Source organism: Passer montanus, unplaced genomic scaffold (genome assembly GCF_014805655.1).
Source record: "Passer montanus isolate IOZ18808 unplaced genomic scaffold, ASM1480565v1 scaffold77, whole genome shotgun sequence".
NCBI lineage: Eukaryota > Metazoa > Chordata > Aves > Passeriformes > Passeridae > Passer > Passer montanus.
In genome coordinates this window covers 1058419-1079858 of record NW_024372923.1, presented here as the reverse complement: position 1 = coordinate 1079858, position 21440 = coordinate 1058419, and the positions used below count along the sequence as shown (strand labels likewise).

The window sequence follows — 21440 nt, the reverse complement described above, 5'->3', positions numbered from 1 at the left end:
AAAAGCAATTTTGAGGCCAAATAACAGCCACCATCTAAGAACAGCAAGCACTCCACATTGCATTTTGCTTTTAGAAGGAAAAAAAGTCTTAAAAGAAGCAGATTCACCCTCTCATGAACTTCTGCTGGTGCCACCACGGTGCCAGGAGCTGCACCCACAGCCCAGAGCCTGTGGCTGTGCCACCACCCCAGCCACTGCTAATCCTTAGAATCATAAAGACAAGTGACACAGGGCCAGCTGATCATTTTCTGAGCTACACAAACAGCCTGCAGCACCTCACAAATTCTGGTTTTCCATCCTGGGGACAGGCAGTCAAACAGTTGGTGGAGAATTTCCCATTACCATTTGATATTACATAGGCTGGATATTTTGTCAGGTAAAAATTAACCTTTTTTATTTTCAAATGCTGGATTTTTTGGTTTTTTTTTTTGCTTATTGTCAGGACAGCAGAGGAGCTCTGTCCCTGCAAGGGCAGGGAAGGGGCAGAGATGCCCCTGGTTAAGCAAAGCAGCCCTGAATAATTGGAGGTCAATCAGCTGAACTGCCTGGGCTTGAGGCAGAACCTCATTCCCTGAAGGAATCCTGACTTGGATCTATTTTCCACATCTCCAAAGTTCCCTGGACAAATTAATTCCCCACTTCTTCTAAAAACAGCTTTGAAGAAATGTTGCCAGCACTTGTTAGTATGTAACAAACTGAAATTAACTTCAAGAGTCTAAATTTGTGATTTTACAAAGAAAAATCTAAGTACCAATGCACAAATATTGGATTAACAATTTTAATTTTAAACTCATCTGCATGCCAGAATATTCACGTTCACAGGCAACTGTTCTATTTTTATAAAATACATTTCTTTTAATGAAATTTCTATGTATTAAAAAATACCTGCATACCTTAAAAACCCCTTTTTAATTAAGAGTGGCCAAGGCAGAGACAAGCACAGGTAACTGAGAAGTCACTGCTGCAAGAGACTTCAAACCAGAGTGTGACAAAGCACAGCTGCAGGCTAAGAGAGCACAGGAAATGTCATTTCAAAGGCATCTTCTTCCTTTTAACACACAAACATCCCTACAACAAATCTTCAGACCTCACTGAGAGGCACAAAATTCCTAACCAGATCTTATTTTGCATTATTATAGTCTTTACACTCCTCCTGATATAATGGATTTTGTGTTTTGATTTATTGCTTAATGCTCAGAGTTTGGGTGGAGTGAAAGTGGAAAAAATATTAATCCACACCAAAGAAGTAATTTCTTAATTTAAGCTGAATGTGCCATTTTTGGTGCTATTTTCCTAATGTCTGGATTTTTATATTCAATGATCAAGGTAAAAAAATAATCCTGAAATTCTGATTATTATGACAATGGTCATGGAAGGCTAAAACTTGTTAAAATAAAGAACTTTTTTACTGATGCCATGTTCTTGTCTTTGCAGGCTTTCCTATCGGACCGGCCAGGACACGGCCAATTGTGACACATGCAGGAACAGTGCATGTATTATCTACAGGTAAGTGAAAAACACCAATATTCCCGGTTTTCCCTGGGGGAAGGCAAGGATTCAGTCACTAATGCAGGCTCAGAGACTGGCCTTCCAACCAACAAAACAGAAATTTAACTCCACTAAAGTCACAAAATTCAACATTTGTGGAAGTGTAAATCAGAGATGATTGCGGGCACAGAGCTGTGGGGTGGGAGGTGTTACAAGGTGTGAGCTTTGGTTTTAAATTGCTGGAGGTATTTCTGATATTCTGACCAACAAGTCAACTTCAATTTTACTTTTATACACTTCTGTAGCTACTTTAGATTTATTTTTATGGCAATGATTTGGGAAGTCACTTGGAGAGAGGGTTTGAGCAAAGAGAACAAGATACAGATCCCATCTACAGTTTTAGAGTAAAATCAGGGATGGATGGGATATTGGAAAGGAATTGCTCCCTGGGAGGGTGGGGAGGAGCTGGGATGGAATTCCCAGAGCAGCTCTGGCTGCCCCTGGATCTTTGACAATGCCCAAGGCCAGGCTGGAGCACCTGGGACAGTGGAAGTGTCCCTGCCCTGGGGCTGGAATGAGATGAGCTTTAAAATCCATCCCAACCCAAATAATTTAATTTTCTGATTTTATAAACTGACATCCCTACCCAGTTTGGGTTTGTTGTTTTCTTTTTGGCACATCCAGTGAAGGAATGACAGGCACTGGGCATGAGGTGAAGCCATCATGAGGCTGACAATGTTTCACCCTGGCAGCTTCACTGCCCTCCTTCTCTGGAGTCCCAAAAAAATCCACCTGACTGTTTGCAGGGCGAGTGAAAACAAATGGCTCAGGGTTTCAGCAAATCAGCACTAATGAAAATGGACAAATACACCAATTCCAGCAGAGACAAAACTCAAATGAAGTCACCAGTGTAGGATTTCCCCCCTCACTCCTTAATTCTCTGCTCAGCCAGCTTTAGGCAGAAGAGCTGGAGCTATTTATTTATGAGTTTTCTCTTCACTGCACAGAAGAAAAGGAAAAAAAGGATGGAAACCTCCAGCTCCACCTTACAGCTGACCACAACAGGGCTCTGTGCAGGGCCAGAAACCAATTAATGTCTTTGTTCCTCCTTTCCAGCCAAGTTCAGAAGCACAGAAACCCCCAATGCCTCCTGTGCCTCCTTTTTTCCTGTGCAATTCCTGCCTCGGAGCAGCCTGGAGGTGCAGCACAGCACAACTCCCATCAGGGAATTCTCCTTGTTTCATTAGCTAGGAAAAAAACCCAATTAAGAAATTTTTGTAAATCTTCATTTCTACTCAGTGGATTTCAAGTTAAGGAAACTTCCAGCTTCCATTTCTGCATTCAATGTGAATGAAATCCAGAAAAGCAAATTGGGAGAGTTTTCCTGTTTAGAGAGGGACAGCTCCTGCTGCCCATTCCCACCTGGAATCCCTCGGGACAGCTCCTGCTGCCCATTCCCACCTGGAATCCCTCGGGACAGCTCCTGCTGCCCATTCCCACCTGGAATCCCTTTGGATGTTTGCCTCAAGCCCTGTTTGCAGGGGATTTTTGAGCAAACACCAGCTCAGCTTTGTGCCAGTTTAGGAGAATTCCTGCTGCAGGCAAGAAATCAGAAAGCAGAGATGCAGCAAAGCAGGGGAGGCAGGAGCAAAGGGGATTATGGAGACAGGATAAGCCAGAAGGGATAAACCAGGAATTCACGGATAAAAGGAGCCCTGGGATGTCCTGGAGGAACTTCTGAACACCTCTGGGAAAAGGCAGCAGCTCCCGAGTCAGGCTGGGATTAAATCCAGGGCCTCCTTTGCCAAGGGTGTGCGTGGAAAATGCTGCAGGGAGTGACCTGAGTTCTCTTTAGGGCAAAACAGCTTTTAGGAACAGAAATTAAAACTGCTCAAGGAGCCAGAAATCCCTGGGTTCTTGGAAGGCACTGGACCTGTCAGCAGGAGGCTCTTAGTCTTGAGCTCCTTTTCCCAATTAACACAGGAGAGATTTAAAATGTATATGTAAATAAAATTAATTTATCCCATATAAACATATAATATGTGTAGTTATGTATATAATATACATGGAATTCCCATGTATATTATTCCCAATTGTATCATATACTATTATATTATTATAATAAATATTATGTCACCATAATAGTAAATAAATATTATATTATTATTATTATAATTATATACATAAAATTAATATGTCCCATAAGGGCATTAATATATAAATAATGCCCTTATGGGATGAATCAATATTTAAAGAGAAATCCTTCACTTTACCTTTAATTGAATCGGTGTTTTTTTGGCTTTTGATTCAACTTTGAAGATTGTAACACTAAAAAAATATATTTACATCTGTTTCAAATCTTTATTTTCAAACAGCATCTTAAAGGAATGGTTAAGTTACCCAAGTGCATCCTGCAGTGCCAGGTAGAGCACAGGTGAGGAGGCAGAAATTCATGGAATTAAATTCTTCCCTCTCAAGATGAATCTCAGTGTATTGATATAATGGAGCACAAAAAACAGAGACAGTGGAGAAGGCAACAAAAAAACCCTGCTGTGCTTTAAAGGGTTTTTAGCATCTGAAATATGAATACTGTCAGGAAAAAAATTCTAAGAGCCTTCTGGGAATACAGTTATTTTGCATATTAAATGTATTTTTATTAGTATTAAAAATCTATTTTATATTATTTTGTCTTTATATTGAGAAGAATAAATATTTCTTAAATAAAAAATGAAAATATTTCTTCTTAAAAAAAGGAAAATCACATTATTTCCTCATTTTTTTAAATAAAAAGGAAACTGATCAAATAGTAAACAGTATAAAAAAGACAAATTAGCAAAACCTGAAGCTGCTTTGAAAATCAGGAGGAAAAGAAAGACATTCCCATTTGGATATTCCATTTTCCTCAAAATTCTACTTGTTTCTGCAATATGTTCAGGAACTTTGAACTCCAGAGCCAGGAATCACTCAGCTTCTCTCACTGCACCGGAGCAGCCACAGCCTTACAACTGTCAGTAAAAAATACTATTTGTAGCCATGTTCAGGCAGAATTTAAAACATAAGCCAAAACTGTGATTAAATTGTAAAAAAACCCAATCACTTTATCATTTTATCCAGCAGTTTCAATAACCATGAGGTCACAGAACACTTCCAAAATCATCTGCTACAAACACAACACAGATTTCTGTCTGATGCTGATTCCCCATGGACATTTTTTAAAGACAGAAAATAAGTTTAATCAAGGGTATTGCCAGGATAAAGTCAATTTAAACACTGAAATATTTAAATATAAATTCTGTATATGGCAGTAAATACGCAGTTTTTACAGTGCAGTAAAACTTGCTGTTAAGAAGGAATTGCATTGAAATGCACAAACTGCAGCAATTCTGAAAAACCCCAAACCCAGGTAGACTGAAAGCTTCCCAGGCTGTTTTATCCTGTAATTATCTTTTCCTGGACCTGCCCTTCCTGCTCCTGTTTAATTTCCCATCCCATGTGAATGTTAATCCTTGAGCAGGAATCTGCAGCAGAAAATGGGGTTTCCCTGGAATATTTGGAGTGTTATTCTCAGGATTTTAGCAGTAATTATTTCTGGGAAGGAACATCTTGTGGGATTCCTCCTGGACTTCCCTTCAGGCAGGAAGGTCATGAACTTCCAAAAGCTTTTACAAGGAAATTTCAGCTGCTGGAAGGAAACTTCTAGGAGCTGAAATCCCAATTTCTGACTTGGAAGGAAAACAAATCCACACTCCACTATTGTAGTTCCGTGGGAGGGGGAAAAAAAAAATCACTCAAAGCTGTCTCAACCATTAATTTGGCTACTTTTTACTCCTTTAAAATGTTGATTTATGCTGCTGTGTTTTTAGTTTTTATTAATTTAATATGGACTCTCACTATCCAGGAGAAAATATATTATTTAAAATCTATAAAATAGAATTCAGTACAAGAGGTCAAACAGGTTAAAATATGGGGATAAAAGTTAATCAGGCAGCACAGAGCCCACACAGAAGAAATTCACTTTTAAAGGTTACACACTTAAATATTAATTATTCAAATTAACAAATGTGGCAATAAAAAGTGAGCATAAGGCATCAATCCTTAGGATAGCAGCAATGTTAGAAAATCAGGTGGTTCAATGCTGAGAATAGCAATTTTCATCACCTTTTTATTTCCTACCCACATTAATTAATTTACATTTTCTCATCTTATCTCTGGACTATAAGACAAAAAGTGGATCTCAAAGGCTCCTGAATGCTGGCAGTGCTTTGGATCCCAGGCTGGGCTGATTTTTGGGCTGAAATAGGAAATTTAGCAGAGATTACTGGGAAGGGCACTAAGCTCATTTTGAAGTGACTGGTGCTCCTCTGGATCCTGTTTTTCCAGGATGTGAAGCATTAATGCTGTGTCATCCAATTAATGCGAGCCACAAGGTGGAATTCTGTAATTCCTGCCTCACCTCCCCATGGCTCAGCTGCTCCAAGAGCCTGTGTGGGGATGAGAAGGGAAATTCAGATGTCACCTGAGGGGCCCAGCTGGAGGGGGAGGAAAGAGGATTTCCCTGGAGGCAGAAAGAGGAAAAAACTGCCCAGAGTTTTTTTGGAGGTGTCAAGAGATGAGTGGAGGAAGGAGCTGGAGCTGCTGGAATGAGCCCAGAGCAGCTCCAGGATGATCAGAGGATGGAGCAGCTCTGCTGTGGGGAAAGGTTGGGAGAATTGGGATTGTTCAGCCTGGAACAGAAGCTTTGGAGTGACCTCATTGTCCCTTCCAGTGCCACAAGGAGCTACGCACAGATGGAGGGAGACTACAAGAGTCCGAGGGTACAGGACACAGGGAATGGCTCCCAGAGATAGAGGGCAGGGATAAACGGGATTTTGGGATGGAATTTTCTCTGTGAGGGTGGGCAACCCTGGCACAGGGTGCCCCTGGATCCCTGGCAGTGCCCAAGGCCAGGCTGGACACTGGGGCTGGAGCACCTGGGACAGGGGAAGGTGTCCCTGCCATGGCAGGGGTGGCACTGGATGAGCTTTAAGGTCCCTTCCAACCCAAACCGCTCTGGGATTCCATGATTCTCTGAAATCCCTCAGCAGCTCCATCCTGAACCCAGATTTCTCTGATTCAGCAATTTTCCAGTAACCAACAGATCATGAGCAGCTAAAACCTGAAAATGATCCATGACAACAACGTGTGACTGTGCTAGAAAGTAAGAAAACCCATCCATATCTCAGAGCTTGTTGCTCCAAACCCTCCCACAGTCCATATGTTTAATCCCAGTAGTTCTCACTCCTCAAATTCTGATCTCAATCCCTCATACAGCAACTAAATTAGAAAAGGTTCTCTGCAGCCTGCATGCAAAAGTAAACTCATTAATATATCCTGTCAAACACAGCAAGCCAAAACCAGAAAATTCATCTCATCAATGCCTCAGGTCCCCTGGAAGGGGCTCCAGGAGAGCTGGAAAGAGACTTGGGACAAGGGATGGAGGGACAGGAATCAGGGAATGGCTTCCCACTGCCAGAGGGCAGGGATGTATGGGATACTAGGAAAAAAACCTTCCTTGTGAGGGTGGTGCCAAAATAAAATCAACCAAGGGCTGCTAGTTGATTTTATTTGGCCCAATTTTCCTGGGAAAGACAGCACTGATGCAGAGGCAACTGCCTCAAAATGGGAAGTTTTGGTTGCAGACTTTAAGTCGATTCTGGGGAGAAAACACGAATATTTATCACAAATAGAGTTTTACTGCTTGTAGTTTTTGATAAAAACAGTCCCTCTGTTTGGAGGAAGAATTTGGAACAGGCATTAAAGATGGAAAAACTCTCAGTGCTCCACATTTAACAATATTTAACAAGATGGGAAGTGAAGCTTTAGGATGTCCTGACCAGGTGTGTCAGGCCAAGGTTTGTGCTATTAAATAATATTTAAAATGCATCTCTTGTTTCTGTGGGGCTTGTTCAGAGATGTCAGCCTATTGAAAAATATGATTCTATTATTAAAGAAAAAATGCTTCTGAAGCAAGTAATTCCCATCTCCGTGTGTCATGCCAAGAGAACAGGAGAGTCCTGGATAATTAAATTAATGGAGTTATTATGGGCAGGCTTAAGGGACAAAATGCAAGTTTGAAAGTGAAAAGAGGCACATGGCAGGAGGATATTTCAGGAAAAGGTCATTTGGAGAGAGGACACCTGGAGATGCTGAGGGGACAGAAATAGCACGGAGCAAAACAGGATTGGCAGAGCTGTGACAGGTGACACAATCAAGCTCAGGAATGCAGCTCGATAAAAAAATATCAGGAAGTCTTACAAATATGGAATATTTGCTGAATTTAATCCCTGGAAGTGGCCAAGGCAAGGTTGGAATTGGATGATCCTGAAGGTCCTTTCCAACCCAAACCTTTCTGGGAACCTGTCAATGATTATGATTTGTAGTATTTCATATGACTGATATAAAATTAAACAGCAAAAATAAAGTTAAACAGAAAGATGTGTGAAAAATTTATAGAAAATCAGATTTTTGTCTTATTTCTGCAACACACAGGGATAAATTAAAGCCTAAGTTTGCAATCAAGTAATTTGCCTGATGGAGCAATCCCATTAAAACACCTCCAATGCTGGATAAATTGATGCTGATAGACACCAATCAATTCTTCTTCAAAATTTACAGTTCTAAATGCTGAAATAAGACAAATGTTTTTCCTTCAGCCTCTTTATACCCTTCAGAAGCAAAATGTTTCCCTTGGATGTGAAGAGCTGAAAGCTGATCTGTGCTGCAGCAGCAAAAGGCAATAACATGGGGCTTGTCAGATGGACCAGAACTAAGATGCTTTTTTTCCACTCTTGAGGTCTCTCTTTAATAGAAATTGATTATATAAAAAAATTACTCTCCTCAGCAAGGGGGTTTCATAACAATTTCTTTTTTTACAGCAATTTTCAGCAGCTCTTAAGAGCCTCCCTGTAAGAATAATGTTTGAAAGGAGTAAAAATGAACTCTGGCAATGCCAGAGCTGAAAGGCCTTTTTATTTTTTCCCAAAAAAATTTGATACTGAGAAAAAAACAGATACAACACATGCTAAATGCTGCACTTTAAATGAGATTAGTGAGCTCTTAGAGAAGGACCTCCCTCATTCCAAGATTTTCTGTCTCACTGACAGAATTCCTGTGCTGGGACATTCCCAGTGAGCTGATATCCACATCTCACCACTAAATTCATGCTGAACTTCTCTAACCAACTATTTTTGTGCCAGCCACACAGCACACAGAACATGTGAGCAGTGAAGACAACATTGTTTTTCCAAGAACAAGGAGGGATATTAATCAGTAAGCTTGGAATGTGCTTCTGCACCAATATAGCTGCCTCCTGAAAATTCACCATTATATACTTCCAGCATTGAGCTGAATTTTTTAAAAATTATCTTTGATTTGGAAGGGCTTTTTATTCATTAAAAACACAGCAATGGGTAAAATACTCTGTTTGAATTCTTACCTATTGTATTTCTCTTCTCTGCTATTGAAGTTTCTCCAAATCACTGAAATGCCAACACTTTCGCTAAAAATGGATTTACACTCAAACCAAACACCAAATCAGGCACAGCCAGATGTAAAAAGACCTCACACCTTTCCAGCACCCCTTTCTGGGGCTCCACCAGAGTCCTTGCAGTCAAAGTTACCAGCTCTTAAAACAAAACCAAAGCACAAAATTCTCCTTATCCTTTTCTCAGCATCTTTGATTCCTAAGAGGAAAATAAACCCACCTAAATCAGGAGGTGGTATTTGATTACATTCTGTGCTCAGTTTACAAAGCCTGTATAAGGTGAAGTCCATCCAAATTTCTCCCTGGAAATCTTGGAGGTCTTTTCCAACCTTAATGATTCCATTGAAGAATTCCCTGGAAATGGCTGCAGGTGTTCTGTGCCACATCCCTGCTCTCCTTAAGTCAGACAGGGCTCAAACTGAAGTTTAAAGTAATCTCTTTATGGATGAGACCTGGGGAATCAGATCTCACTTCTCCAGCAGTTCACTCCAAACAAGCAATGGCAGAAATACCTCAGGAAACATATTTAATCCTAATTAAAAGTGAATTCAAACTCAGGAGTGATGAGTTCACATTTAGATAATGATAAAAGCAGCCAGTGCAAAGCCCAAGACAACTCAGCAGTGGAGGGGGACAGGGAAGAAATAAATTAATCCAATTGTCAAAATTCCCATAATTTGATCCTTTTAAACTCATCCTCTGATATCCAGAGGCCCCATTTCAACAGGAATCCTTCAAAGGTCCCTTCCAACCTCATATATTCTACACAAGAATATTCTACACAGGAACAGCCTCAGCACAGAATATGGCCAGAGGCTTCTGCACCAACCCAACCAAAACCACCAAGTTCTGGGTAGTTCTGAGGGGCCAAAATTCAGTTCCCACCATCAGACAGGATTTTTGCTCCATTTTATGCTGCTGTTCCTTTGGTTTATAAGGTGGTCTCAAAACGCTCTGCAGCACAAAGCTCAAATAAGGGCTGGAATTTAATCTCAACTGTGGCTCTTAATTGCTGGAAGGATTTTGTAGCCAGCAGTGTTTGGAATTCAGGACAGGGATTTTACAGCTTCAGTCTGTTTTCTGAAGGCAAGGATGCACTGTAAAGGAGAACTGCTTTTTAATTGATCTATTTATTCCACACAGGAACACAAGTCTATAAATACAACAGGAACTTGATGAAATTAATCTTTTCCATGGTAAAAGTGGCAAGGAACAGCTGACGTAAAGGATTTCTGGGACAGCCTCCTTGCTTTTGGCCAACTTCTCAGCTTTCCCCAAAGAACAAGGATGCATGTGCCTGGCTGCCACCCTGACCTCCCAGAAGGGAGAGTTAAACTGGAAGCATTCAAAAATAATTTCTCCACCAAAAAAATGTTGTACTTTTAGTGTCCAGTCACTTCCCAGCACCTCCAGCATAATCCCCAAGGACCCTCCTTAACAGCAGGGAAAAGCTGAACAATCCCATTCCTATTTTTCTTCTGTAATATGTCCTTTTTTGAACTGCCCCTTTCCATTTTCATGCAAGAAGTATTTATTGACTTCCATAAATTAAACACTTAGACATTGGGTTAATTAATTTTTTTTATCATCATAATTAATGAGTGCTTTTCTCTTCCCATTTCTAGCGTGGAACTGGATTTTAAACAGCAAGAAGATAAACTACAGCCAGTTTTGAGAAAACTTCATCCTATTGAGGAAACTCAGGTTGCACCTTTGCCTTATTCTCAGGAGAGCTACTCCTCTACTCCCAAGCAAAAATCCAAAACTGAGTCAAAAAAGCATGGAAGATGGAAACTCTGGTTCCTTTAACCCAAGTCCATGACGTGTGGAGTTCAAGGCCTTCTTTGACGAATATTTGGAGTTGTTTCCACCGTCTCTGACGGGATCTTGGTGGAAGGAGCAGCGTCCTGGCCAAGGGCAGCGTCCAGTTCTCACCGCGTGTACCAAAAAGGCCTTTGTAGCGACGGACTCACGCCCAGGAGCACGGGCTTGGGAGCCCCCTGCCCACTTCTACTTGCAGTTTGCCAATGTGGGATGTAAAACCTGAATGGGAATTTGGACAAAGATGGGAAGTAAAACTGTTTCCCTCCCCTCCTCAGATCCAAAAGTGTGGCGCTTCAACCCGTTAAAGCGTAGGCCGGCATCCTGCTCCCCCAGGAATGGTGGAAGCCTTCTGGGGGTCTGGGTTGTTGTCTTTGGACAGCAACGAGGGGGAAAAACGACGAGCAAGCCTTATGTTTGCAGTGGTGTTGAGTTTTACAGCTCCATGTTGATCGGGGAGTGCAGTTTTCAGCACAGAATTCCTGGACAAAGCACAATTTTTCCGGCGGCCCGCGGCCGCGCCGATCTCCGAGATGTGACTGTGGTGTATTCTCTGCCTTCATGCGATGTAGACTCCAACCAAGCTCTCACATTTCAACCTCATCTCTGGTTTAGCTGTGTCCTCACCACCAGAAGAACCACTCTGCTGCTCAGCCCCAGCGGGGCAGCAGCCAGAAACCTCCCAAAAATCAGGCCCAGCCTTTAAGCACCTCCAGCTCACAGGGTCCAGGCCATGGGACAACCCCTCAGTGTCACCTTGGAAAGGTCTCACCCACAAGGAACAAAACCCAACCCCAAAACAGACCCATCCCAATCCGGATTGTTGGCCTTTGCCATGGGTTAGTATTTTTTTTCTAACAGTCTTTGGAAAACCTCTCCACTGCTGCAGAAGGCACCAGGAGATGTCCAGGCTGCAGCACTGCTTGGAAGGAGCTGAAATTTGAAATGCTATTTATTTATTTATTAAGCTGCTCAAATGGGCTTCCTAGCTTATTATAATTTATATCTCGATCTATTAATTGTACTCAGTAATTGAAACACTTAGGAGAGACATGTGAATCAGATTTTTCCTAATTTGGCTTGGTTTTTCTTGAAATGGCACTTAAAATTTTGCTCTGACTTAAAAACTGCAACTTTTCCTTTAAGTATTTGCTACTGCCATTAAACTTGCATCTAAGATGATCATTGGTGGAAAAATTCCTCATGCTAGAAGTGGCCAAGGAGTGGGAATCTTGTCTTTTGTTTTGGTTTGGGATTTTTCCCTAAGGATTTCAGATAATTTGAATGCCATGTGACAAACTGGGTTTGAAATTGCATCCCCTGTAGCATAAGGAAGGTACAAATTCTTCAGCCTTTAGGTGCAAGGACAGTGATCATTAATTTGCACAGATCAAAAATTTGGGGAAGTGTTTTTTCTTTTTCACTGTTTCTCCTCTTAGCTCAGCATCCAATTTACTCCTGAGAGGAAACTGGAGGAAAATAACCTAATTTTTTTCCCCTCAAAGAGCAAGAAAAGCAAATTAAAATGGGAATGGAAATGCAGAAAATGCCTATGGCCAGCTCAATATTTGCAGTAAACCTTCAAGAGGGCTACGAGTTCTTGCACAGAAGCAAATCCTGAAATCCTCTGGTAGGAGTTGAAGGATTAGGAAGGTGATCCTGTACACCAGGAAGGAAGTGCCATTGTTTCATGTGGAAAAAACCCCGTATTTCGTATTTTATATTGTTTTTAACTAAAATATAGAACTGTTTACAAGGCGGCCCACACATCATGGCTTAGAAACCCAAATACTTCCAAACTAAAAATACTTTTTTTTAAAGCAGAAATGAATAAATAATTAAATAAAAAAGGGCGGAAAAAGGAAAATACAGCAGTATTCATTATCAAAAAAGATTAATAACTACTGCACTCCTCCATGCTAACAGGCCTAGTGTTTGGGGTTTTTTAAAGAAATTAAACCAAGCATCTCTCCATGGCAATCAATTCCCAAATCCTCAGTGCCACCCCTCAGTAGCTTTGTGTGTGCAGGGACCCTGAGTGATCCAGAGCTCCTGGAATCAGGGGGAAAGATGGAGGAAACTCCAGCTGGAGAAACAAAGAGCTCAAAGGGAAAGTTCTCACGGCGTGTTCTGTACATGTCCAGGCTATTTTCTTAAGAAGTTGCAAATTTTTAATTTTTTACATTTTTTTAAACCTGGGGAAAGCTGACATTACCATAGAGTCTTGCTTCCAACTGACATCTCGTGTTCTCTGGTACCCTCCGATGTACTTTGTAATAAAATGTTTTTGCAAGTGTGTAAAATGTATCATAATTGTATTGCCTTTAGAATCACTCAGGCTCAGGTTAGATAGACACCAAGAGAAAAAAAACAACCTCATTCTTTAGAGCTTTTAGTTCAATGTGACAGAGCTATTTTCACCCTCATGTAGAAGATCTTGGAGGTTCTAATGAGGAAAATGGGGTTTTATTTTCAATGTGGCTTTGCTGGATTCACTGGCAGTCCCCTGCACTTCATACACTGATTTTCTAGCTGCACTTCTCCCATCTCCTGCTTCAAAATACTTTTTAGCCAATAAATACTGCAGTGATTTCATATCCCTTGCTCTTTGCTGAGTCCTTATAATCTCCACACAGCAACAGTTGCATTCATTCTTTGATTTAGAACTAGGAGGAAAACACTATTCTGTGAGTAGCACTTGGTTTCTTAAAGATGAAAAACAAAAATAACTGTAAAAATATTTTAAAAAAACAAGATAAAGTGAAAAAAACATGATTAAAACTGGAAAATCCTACCACGGGTACAAAGTGTTTGCTTTTTCTTGCCTAAAATGCAAAACCACTGTCCATGCCTTTGATTTCACTTGATGTTTTAAAGGTTAAATCACTTTTTCTCTATCAAATAGGGTAATTTTTCATTAACTTCCCAACCACGTCAGCTGTTGGATTACACCAGGACCTGTGTATCACCACACATGATATATTGCTGCTGGAAGCGAGCTGGAATTGCACCAGAGTGCCACTAAAAATCCAACTGCCCCAACACCATTCTGTCTGGGACAGCGAAAGGGAGCTGCATGAAGATTTTCAATATTCCACAAAAGCCATCAGTGGTTCATTAAAATAACTGGAGTGCTACAAATGTGTCCATTTGTTTAGGTGAGTGCAGCTCATTGCCATAAATGTTGGTAGGGAATGTTTGACAACACAAGCTCATTGCCATAAATGTTGGTAGGGAATGCAACAGGGATGGTTTGACAACACAGAGAAAGATCAGTATTAGTGATGGAATAAAATCATGGCCACTATCCAAACATCAGTTTCAGTGAAATCAGCTTGCAATATGTAATTTCAAATGATTTTGAAAGAGAAGAAAACATGTGACTGAAAAAAGCAAAATGTTTTTACATGGAAGAAGTCTGGTGAAGAAAATGAGGTGTTCTGCCCCACATTTTGGAATCCATGAAGCCTGACCTGGGCAGATTTTAAAGCACAGGAAGGTAACTTACACCCAGATTCAACTCCTGAATAACAAACTGCAGCTCCAGAAGCCTCCTGTGACATCAATAACTCTGATTTCAGGCTTGCACCTGTATTTTACATCCTTCTGGAGAGGCCTGCTGGAAAGCCTGGAAGTGCTGAGAGATGGACAATCCACCATGGTGACTGACTGATTGACTGATTGATTATCCAGAGCTCCCCCATCAGCGCCACTCTGCTCTACATGACCCTCATCACTCTCCTTGTGTCAGGCGTCGCCTGCACCCCACAGAGATTCCCCTTCTCAGCCTCCTTCCAGAAACCTCAGATTCCACAAATTCCCTTTTTCTCCTTCTGATGGCTCCTGCCTCATTTCTCTTCTGGCTTCACCTCATCCTCATCCCAGAGCACAGAGGGGAAAGCAGCAAAGTGGAGAAGATTCCACTCATCAGCAACAGCACCAAGTCCTGTCCAGTGCTTCCCATTCACACACCCCAATACCCAAAATAACCCATTTTCCCTGACACAGGAGTCAGGAGTCACTGACTTTGTTCCCCACACACCTTTAGATGGTTTCCAGAGCCACTCTCCTTAAAAACACTCTTGGAAGTTAACACCACAGGAACATGGAATGGTTTGGGATGGAAGGGACCTTAGAGACCATCACATTCCAACCCAAATCTTCCCCTAGGCCAGGAGATTTCCTCTCCGAAATTACAGAGCTTGGTTTCCTTTGGAAATGAGGCACATCCCAAGCTGCTGACACGAGGAGAAGGAGCAGCCATGGATCATTCTGGAGCTGCCACCGAGGCTGCTCTGTCCTGATTTACTGGAGGAGGCCGAGATGTTCCCTCACATGGTTGTCCAAAAGACACCAGGAAAGGAAAGAGAAGGTTTAAAAACACCCTTCCAAAGGCTCAAGGAAGTTTGCTGAATTTACTTTTTCTTCAGGCAACGTGTTCTCCAGTAAGAAAGGTTTTGTGGTTTTTTTCCAGGTGATTTCTCCCTGAGCAAGGAGCAGCAGCAGCTCAAAATTAACCTAAACCAGGCAGTTTGGAGCAGCAGGACAGCTCAGCACCCTCAGGCTGCATCCTGGACTAATAATAGAATCATTACATAAAATAAATATTAATAATATTAAAATCTTCTACTCAGAAAATGGATCACGTAAAAACCCCCAGTGAGACTTACAGAGGGAAAAATAGTCCAAACCAACGAGGATTAAAAATGCTTTTGCTAACAAAATTGTCAAATCAGATTTTAAACTTATAATTTATACTTCATTTTACTCAATATCTGGTTCTTCTCCTTGCAACTGGTCTCTTATTTCAAGGAAATTCTCCTTTGAAGGTATAGGACAAAACTTGCTTAAGATTTTATCAAGGAACTCACATTTAAGGAAGAAAAAAAATTAAAACCAAATATGCAAAGCCAAAGGAAACTATTGGAGAATCCTTCCAGTTCAATGCTGCAGAAAAGGCTCATCCTCTCATTAAAACCTCTCACTTGAGCACTTAAATCCTTGACATTCCTCCACTGCTCATAAACTGCATTATGCAACATCAGGTTTTGGATGGAAATGGTGTCACTAAGTATTTTTCCAGGGAGAAAACATGCCAACTTTAGGACACCAACACAGTTATATTTAGAGAATAAAATATTGGTTTTGCCCTGTATTTTACTTGTTTTAAATAAATTATCATTAACTCTGCCAGATATTTCAAATTCCTTCCTTCTAGTCACCCTGTATGGTTAGTTCTCTACTACAGGTAAAACTAAAAAAAAAGGAAAGTCACTGCATCATTTCAACGCAAATATGATGTAAGAGAGGTCAGGCTGGGCTTCCTAATTATTATTATTAATAATTGTATTGTTCCTACTTTGCTGACACCACAAAAATGAGTTGTGGCTGGTTATCTAACAGGGGAATCCCCTCAGCAAAGGCTGCACCGTAAGGTAGGAGTAAGTACTCATTAAAAATACCCTGAAATCTCAGTGTTCATTAGCTGATTATAGAGGCTGTGCGTGAGGGATTGCAGGCTGTGCTCAGGAGCACAATGCAGATCTTTAATATCACTGCTCTGAGTTCAAACACACACACGTTTTCAAATCTACTCTGCTAACTGCAAAAGGCATAATTAACGTTTTTAAATATCACCTGAACCACCTTCATCAAAACAATAATTAACTCCCATTCAGCCTGGAACTGAGGAAGTTAAAATAACACACAAGTCCTTCAACTTCCCTGCACTGCTGCATCCCAGCACTGGAATGTTCTGTAGGAATGTTCTGCTTGGAACCATTTCCCCACAGAGGCTGTGGATTCCCATCCCTGGAATGTCCAAAGCCAGGCTGGACAGGCCTTGGAGCAGCCTGGCATAGTGGAAGTGGTGGAATAAAATGAGCTTTAAGGTCCTTCCAAGCCAAACCATCCTGGAATTCTGTGACTGCTTGCTCCAGTAATGGATCTGGACATCCGTTATCCTTTCCTTACAACAAATCCCCAAGTGATACAAGTGGAAGACCAAAACTAAGCCAGTGGATGATGCACCAAAGACAAAATGAAAATTGCAGCAGATTTGCCAACACGAACACCCCCAAAAATGCCAAGGAAATGGGCAGCAGGAGGTCAAGAAGAAGTGCTGAGGACACAAAGCCCTGTGTCAAAAATCACTGTGTGTAAAAGTCAAATATCACTGTGTGCAACTACAGGGAGGATTTAAACTGGGAAGGAAAGAGGAGATCAAAAAACCAAGTTGCTGATGGACTCATCTATCTGACTAACAATTAACCCCATGGTTAGAAATCAGTGCATTGAGCCAGACTGACCCAAATTGATGCAGAACTGAGGGACAAGTGCTCAGACACAGCACAAACCTGGCTCACTTCGACCAGCTCCCTGGAGAGATCAGCTGCCAGCTGCAGACAGCTAAGAAACAATACAAGATAAGAAAAACACACAGAGAGGCTCTAAAAAACACACAGACCCCCAAAAAACACACAGAGAGACACCCAAAAACGCACTCAGATCTATCCCCATCTCAGATATCAACAAGCTTCACTATTTTTTTCATTATTTAGTCTAATATTAATTAAGTAACAGTGGAAAAAATCAAGTGTAAGGCTTTAAAATCACAGTGCTAAGTCAATAGGGTCACTTGCATCAGTCCTTCCTCTAAACATAATTTTGGGCTCTGTTGTCAGTCATTTGAACACTCACCTTGGTTATCTCAGTTTAAGTCAAAAAGACAAGTAAACGCTTGTAAAGCAGTAACAACAGCCAAGTCTCATTTCCACACTTCTCAGCTGGCTAATTACCAATACCACATCATTTTGGTGCACACAGATATCAATCCTGGCTAATCACCTGCTCACAGATATTTTTCAAGCTTTTTTTTTTTGCTCTTCCCCTGTTTCAACCACAGCAAAATTACCAGGCAGTGCTTTCCAGCTTCCTGAGCACACAGAGAGAGGAGGTTTTGATTGCTTTGGGTCACCTGGGATTGCAATCCTATTACAGGCAGGTTCAGGGAGATGTGACAGAGGTGTTTGAGTTTACTCACAATGAGCTCTGAGTCCCGTCCCATGGAAATCACAGTTCTGTTCACTGTCCTCAGCAGGTTCTCCATGATGATCTGCACATGGCGTTGTGTGGGGCCCTGAGGACGAGGAATAAATCAGTGATAGCTACAAACAACAGACAGCAACACAACTGAACCATTTGTGCTGCCTTTCGACCCACCTGTCTGGAGGAAATTAAGTAAAACATCACTTGCTGGTGATCACAAGGAGGGAATGGGTTTAACCAAGTGATATTTTGGTAATACATGTTCCCGATAAATTAAAATGTGCTGTTACAATGTCAATGGAAATGCAGCCTATGACATTTAGTTACCCATTAATTCCTTCCCCCAAGTCATTTTTCCAGCATCAAACCCCCACAGGCATTACCAGCCCTGGGGAGGGGGGGCTGTTCTGCAACAGCTCAATTAAAAGGAAGAGAAAAGCCAAGCAAAACTTTCATTAAGCAACTGCCAATTTCAGTCAATATCAGAAGCAATCTACCACTACTTTTAAAAGAGTTAAAAGGAAATACTTATTCCAGGCAGATTTTAAGGACAAATCCAGAAATCTCACACATAATGATGGGCAAAAAACAAAGCCACAAACACCACAAGGAGAAAGAAACAGATGAGCTTTGCTCCCATCTTTTACTTTATGGACAAAAAATAGATTTGCACATTTGAAGGACGATCCACCACCAGCACAAACTCACCCAGGAGCTGGTCCTGCTGCCAGGATCAGCCTGGGAGAGGGTGGAGCTGCAGGTGAGCCCCTACCACGGAGAGAAAATCAGCCAACAAAGAGAAACAGGAGCAGCCAAGCTGCCAGAACCAAATTCCTCCTGTAAAACAACTCCCACTCTGAAGCAGCCACACAGAGCTACTTCCAAAAACAAGCAAAATCAGAGCAAAACCCCAAAAAACCCAATTAAATAAGATGCCAGGGAGGATGTGAGGAGCTGACCCCTGAGGTCCTTTCCAGCTGAATTAGTGTATGATTCTACACAGCACTGAAGGTTCAGGCAGCAGCAGCAGCCCAAATTTCAGGAGAGCATCAAATCACTGCAGCTATCTGGCAAAGCAACAATATTTGTATGTTTGTTGAGGTCAAGAGAAAGCAGAAAAGAGACTATTATGCAAAAAAAGGGATATTACACATGCTGCATGTCTGGGAACCATGTCAGCAACAATACAACTCAAATGCACATTTCCCAAAATGCCCACGGGAGAAAAGAAAAACCACCAAAACACAACATTTTCCGCCTGGAAAAGGCCAGGCACAGTAAATGCGGAAGGTTTAACTCCTAAGGACATTTATTTCTTCACTGTCTAACCAGAAAAGCTGTACTGGATGTGCCTCAGAAAGAACAATGCCGTGCTGGATGTGACGTGTGAGATGCCACACAACAAACACATCCTCATCACTGCAGAACTGAGAGCTAGAAAAGGCTGGTTAGGAGGCCATAAAAAAGCAAAATAAAAATCTAAAGCTTCAGGAGTTACCTGCTTAATTCACTTTACTAAAACAATTTCTGTGAAGTGTTACTCATCACAGAGCCAGCCCACACTCACCACGTCTTTCTTGTAGAGCACTTCCAGGATGTTACTCAGCAACTGGCAGCAAGCCTCCAAATCTTCTTGTCTCTCCAAGTGATACTTGAGCTGGTCTGTCATTGTTGGCAGCAAGATTTCCCTGCAGTCTGCACACAAAACACGAGGTTACAAACACAGCTTTCAAGGCCTCCAGGCTGATGTGCTTCAGTGCTTACATAAGACACAAAAAAATCAGGAAAAATAAATTAACTTCCAGCTTTTCAACCCAAGCCTCGCCTCACCTTAAAAACTTCTGCCTCTGAATTGCTCCAACCTTTGACCATTTGCTGCTATCAAAAAAATACAAAATCCCCTTCCTTTCTCAAGAACTCAGACTGTTCCTACATGGAGGGAATCACCAAGTCAAAATTAATTCCTAATTATCCGTATAAATGTCAGCCCAATGAACAGCTTGGTTCTGCAGATCTGCCCCAGAGATGCTCTGTGATCACAGCCTTGTGCCTCTGCATTTGGGAAAGTTCAGGATATGCTGCTCCCTGAATTTTGGGCTAACATGGAAAGGAAACAGCAGATGAAGCAAAACCCCACAGGGCAGAGGGGTCATGTAGTGTGAACTGCCCCCAAATGCAGGGGAGGGGAAGAACCCCAAAGCCCAGCACTCCAGGAAAGGCACAGAACATGTCTTTGCAGAGCCTGCCAGGTGAATCAGTCTCTAATAACTTAAAAAGCCCCTAATTAGAGGGCTGAGAATGTTCCACAGCCCTGCTGAGCCCCACTGGCAGGGAGGGGGCAAAGATCAGTTTAATGTCTGAGTCACCTCAGAGTGCCACTGCAGTGCTGGAGCTGCTCTCATCAACGGGGGAGGCAGAAAAGCTGCATTTCTGAGAAAGGGAAAACTGATCCTGGGTCCCAGAGCTCGGTCTGGAATGACACAACCAGCACAGAACACTGTTCCCTTGGGTGGAGCTGACAGGGCTCCTCAGCTCCCACCTGGGGCTGCAGAGAAACATGGGGGGAACAAAACAGGCTGGGAACTCCCCAAAATCATCCCAAGGGTGAGGAGGAGCAGCTGAGGGAGCTGGGGGGGCTCAGTAAGGAGAAAAGGAGGCTCAGGGGGATGTTCTGGCTCTGCTCAACTCCCTGACTGGAAGGAATATTGAGTGAAAGACACAGGGAATGGCTCCCACTGCCAGAGGGCAGGGATGGATGGGATCCTGGGCAGGAGTTCCTGGCTGGGAGGGTGGGCAGGCCCTGGCACAGGGTGCCCAGAGCAGCTGGGGCTGCCCCTGGATCCCTGGCAGTGCCCAAGGCCAGGCTGGAGCAGCCTGGGACAGTGGAAGCCCTCGCTGCCCATGGCAGGGGTGGGATGGGATGAGCTTTAAAGATCCCTTCCCACCCAAACCAGCCCAGGATTCTGTGATGTTCCAACCAGCCCAGTGCTGTGGTGACACTCCCTAGACCAAGATGAGATTTTCAGGGCCTCTTTGCTATGAGCTGTTGTGAAGAACACTGAGCTGCTGCACTCTGCACTGATCACCTGGGAGCTCAGAGGAGCAGAGGGGAACCCTCACCACCCTGCCCGCCACAAATACCCCCAGCCCTGATTAACGGGAACCTTCGTGGTCCAGAACATCAGATCCTGCTCCCAAGGCAGCTCAGGATCTGCTGCACAGTGACCACAGACAATGGTAATTCCACCTCTGTTCTAGAGCAAAGTCCAGCCCGTGGTGATTTAAGAATATAATCAAACATTCATCTGTAACAAAGGATGCTCAGCAGGAATTACCAATTAGCAGCACCCAAGGAAAGCCTTCAATAAGCACAGGAGCTCTGCTGAAGGTGAATACACACCATAAATTTGTGTCAATAAAAACATTGTTTCCTGGGACACTAATAAATCCATTTATTTTATGGTTCATTTAGTTCATGTGGCCAAAAAAATTTAAGCTGTGCTGAGTAACTTTGTTTCCACTCCACAGCTTGTGAGTTGAGTCATAACTGAACAGTAAGAAC

The 21440-nt window shown here is 42.3% G+C and overlaps 2 protein-coding genes across 3 annotated transcripts in view; one reads left to right on the top strand and one right to left on the bottom strand.

The window, feature by feature from the left end:
• INSYN2A (inhibitory synaptic factor 2A) overlaps window positions 1-13127 on the top strand; it is a 40597-nt gene extending 27470 nt beyond the window's left edge. The window contains exons 3-4 of the mRNA XM_039731354.1: window positions 1435-1506; window positions 10636-13127. Of these exons, the coding sequence (XP_039587288.1) occupies window positions 1435-1506; window positions 10636-10819 (256 nt within the window). The 3' untranslated portion in view covers window positions 10820-13127. The remainder of the gene's footprint in view (window positions 1-1434; window positions 1507-10635) is intronic.
• Window positions 1-21440, bottom strand: part of DOCK1 (dedicator of cytokinesis 1) — a 265150-nt gene that overhangs the window by 163095 nt on the left and 80615 nt on the right. For both annotated transcript variants that reach the window (XM_039731351.1, XM_039731353.1), the window contains exons 26-27: window positions 19446-19573; window positions 17874-17969 (exon numbers count right to left, since the gene is read on the bottom strand). In XM_039731351.1, the coding sequence (XP_039587285.1) occupies window positions 17874-17969; window positions 19446-19573 (224 nt within the window). The remainder of the gene's footprint in view (window positions 1-17873; window positions 17970-19445; window positions 19574-21440) is intronic.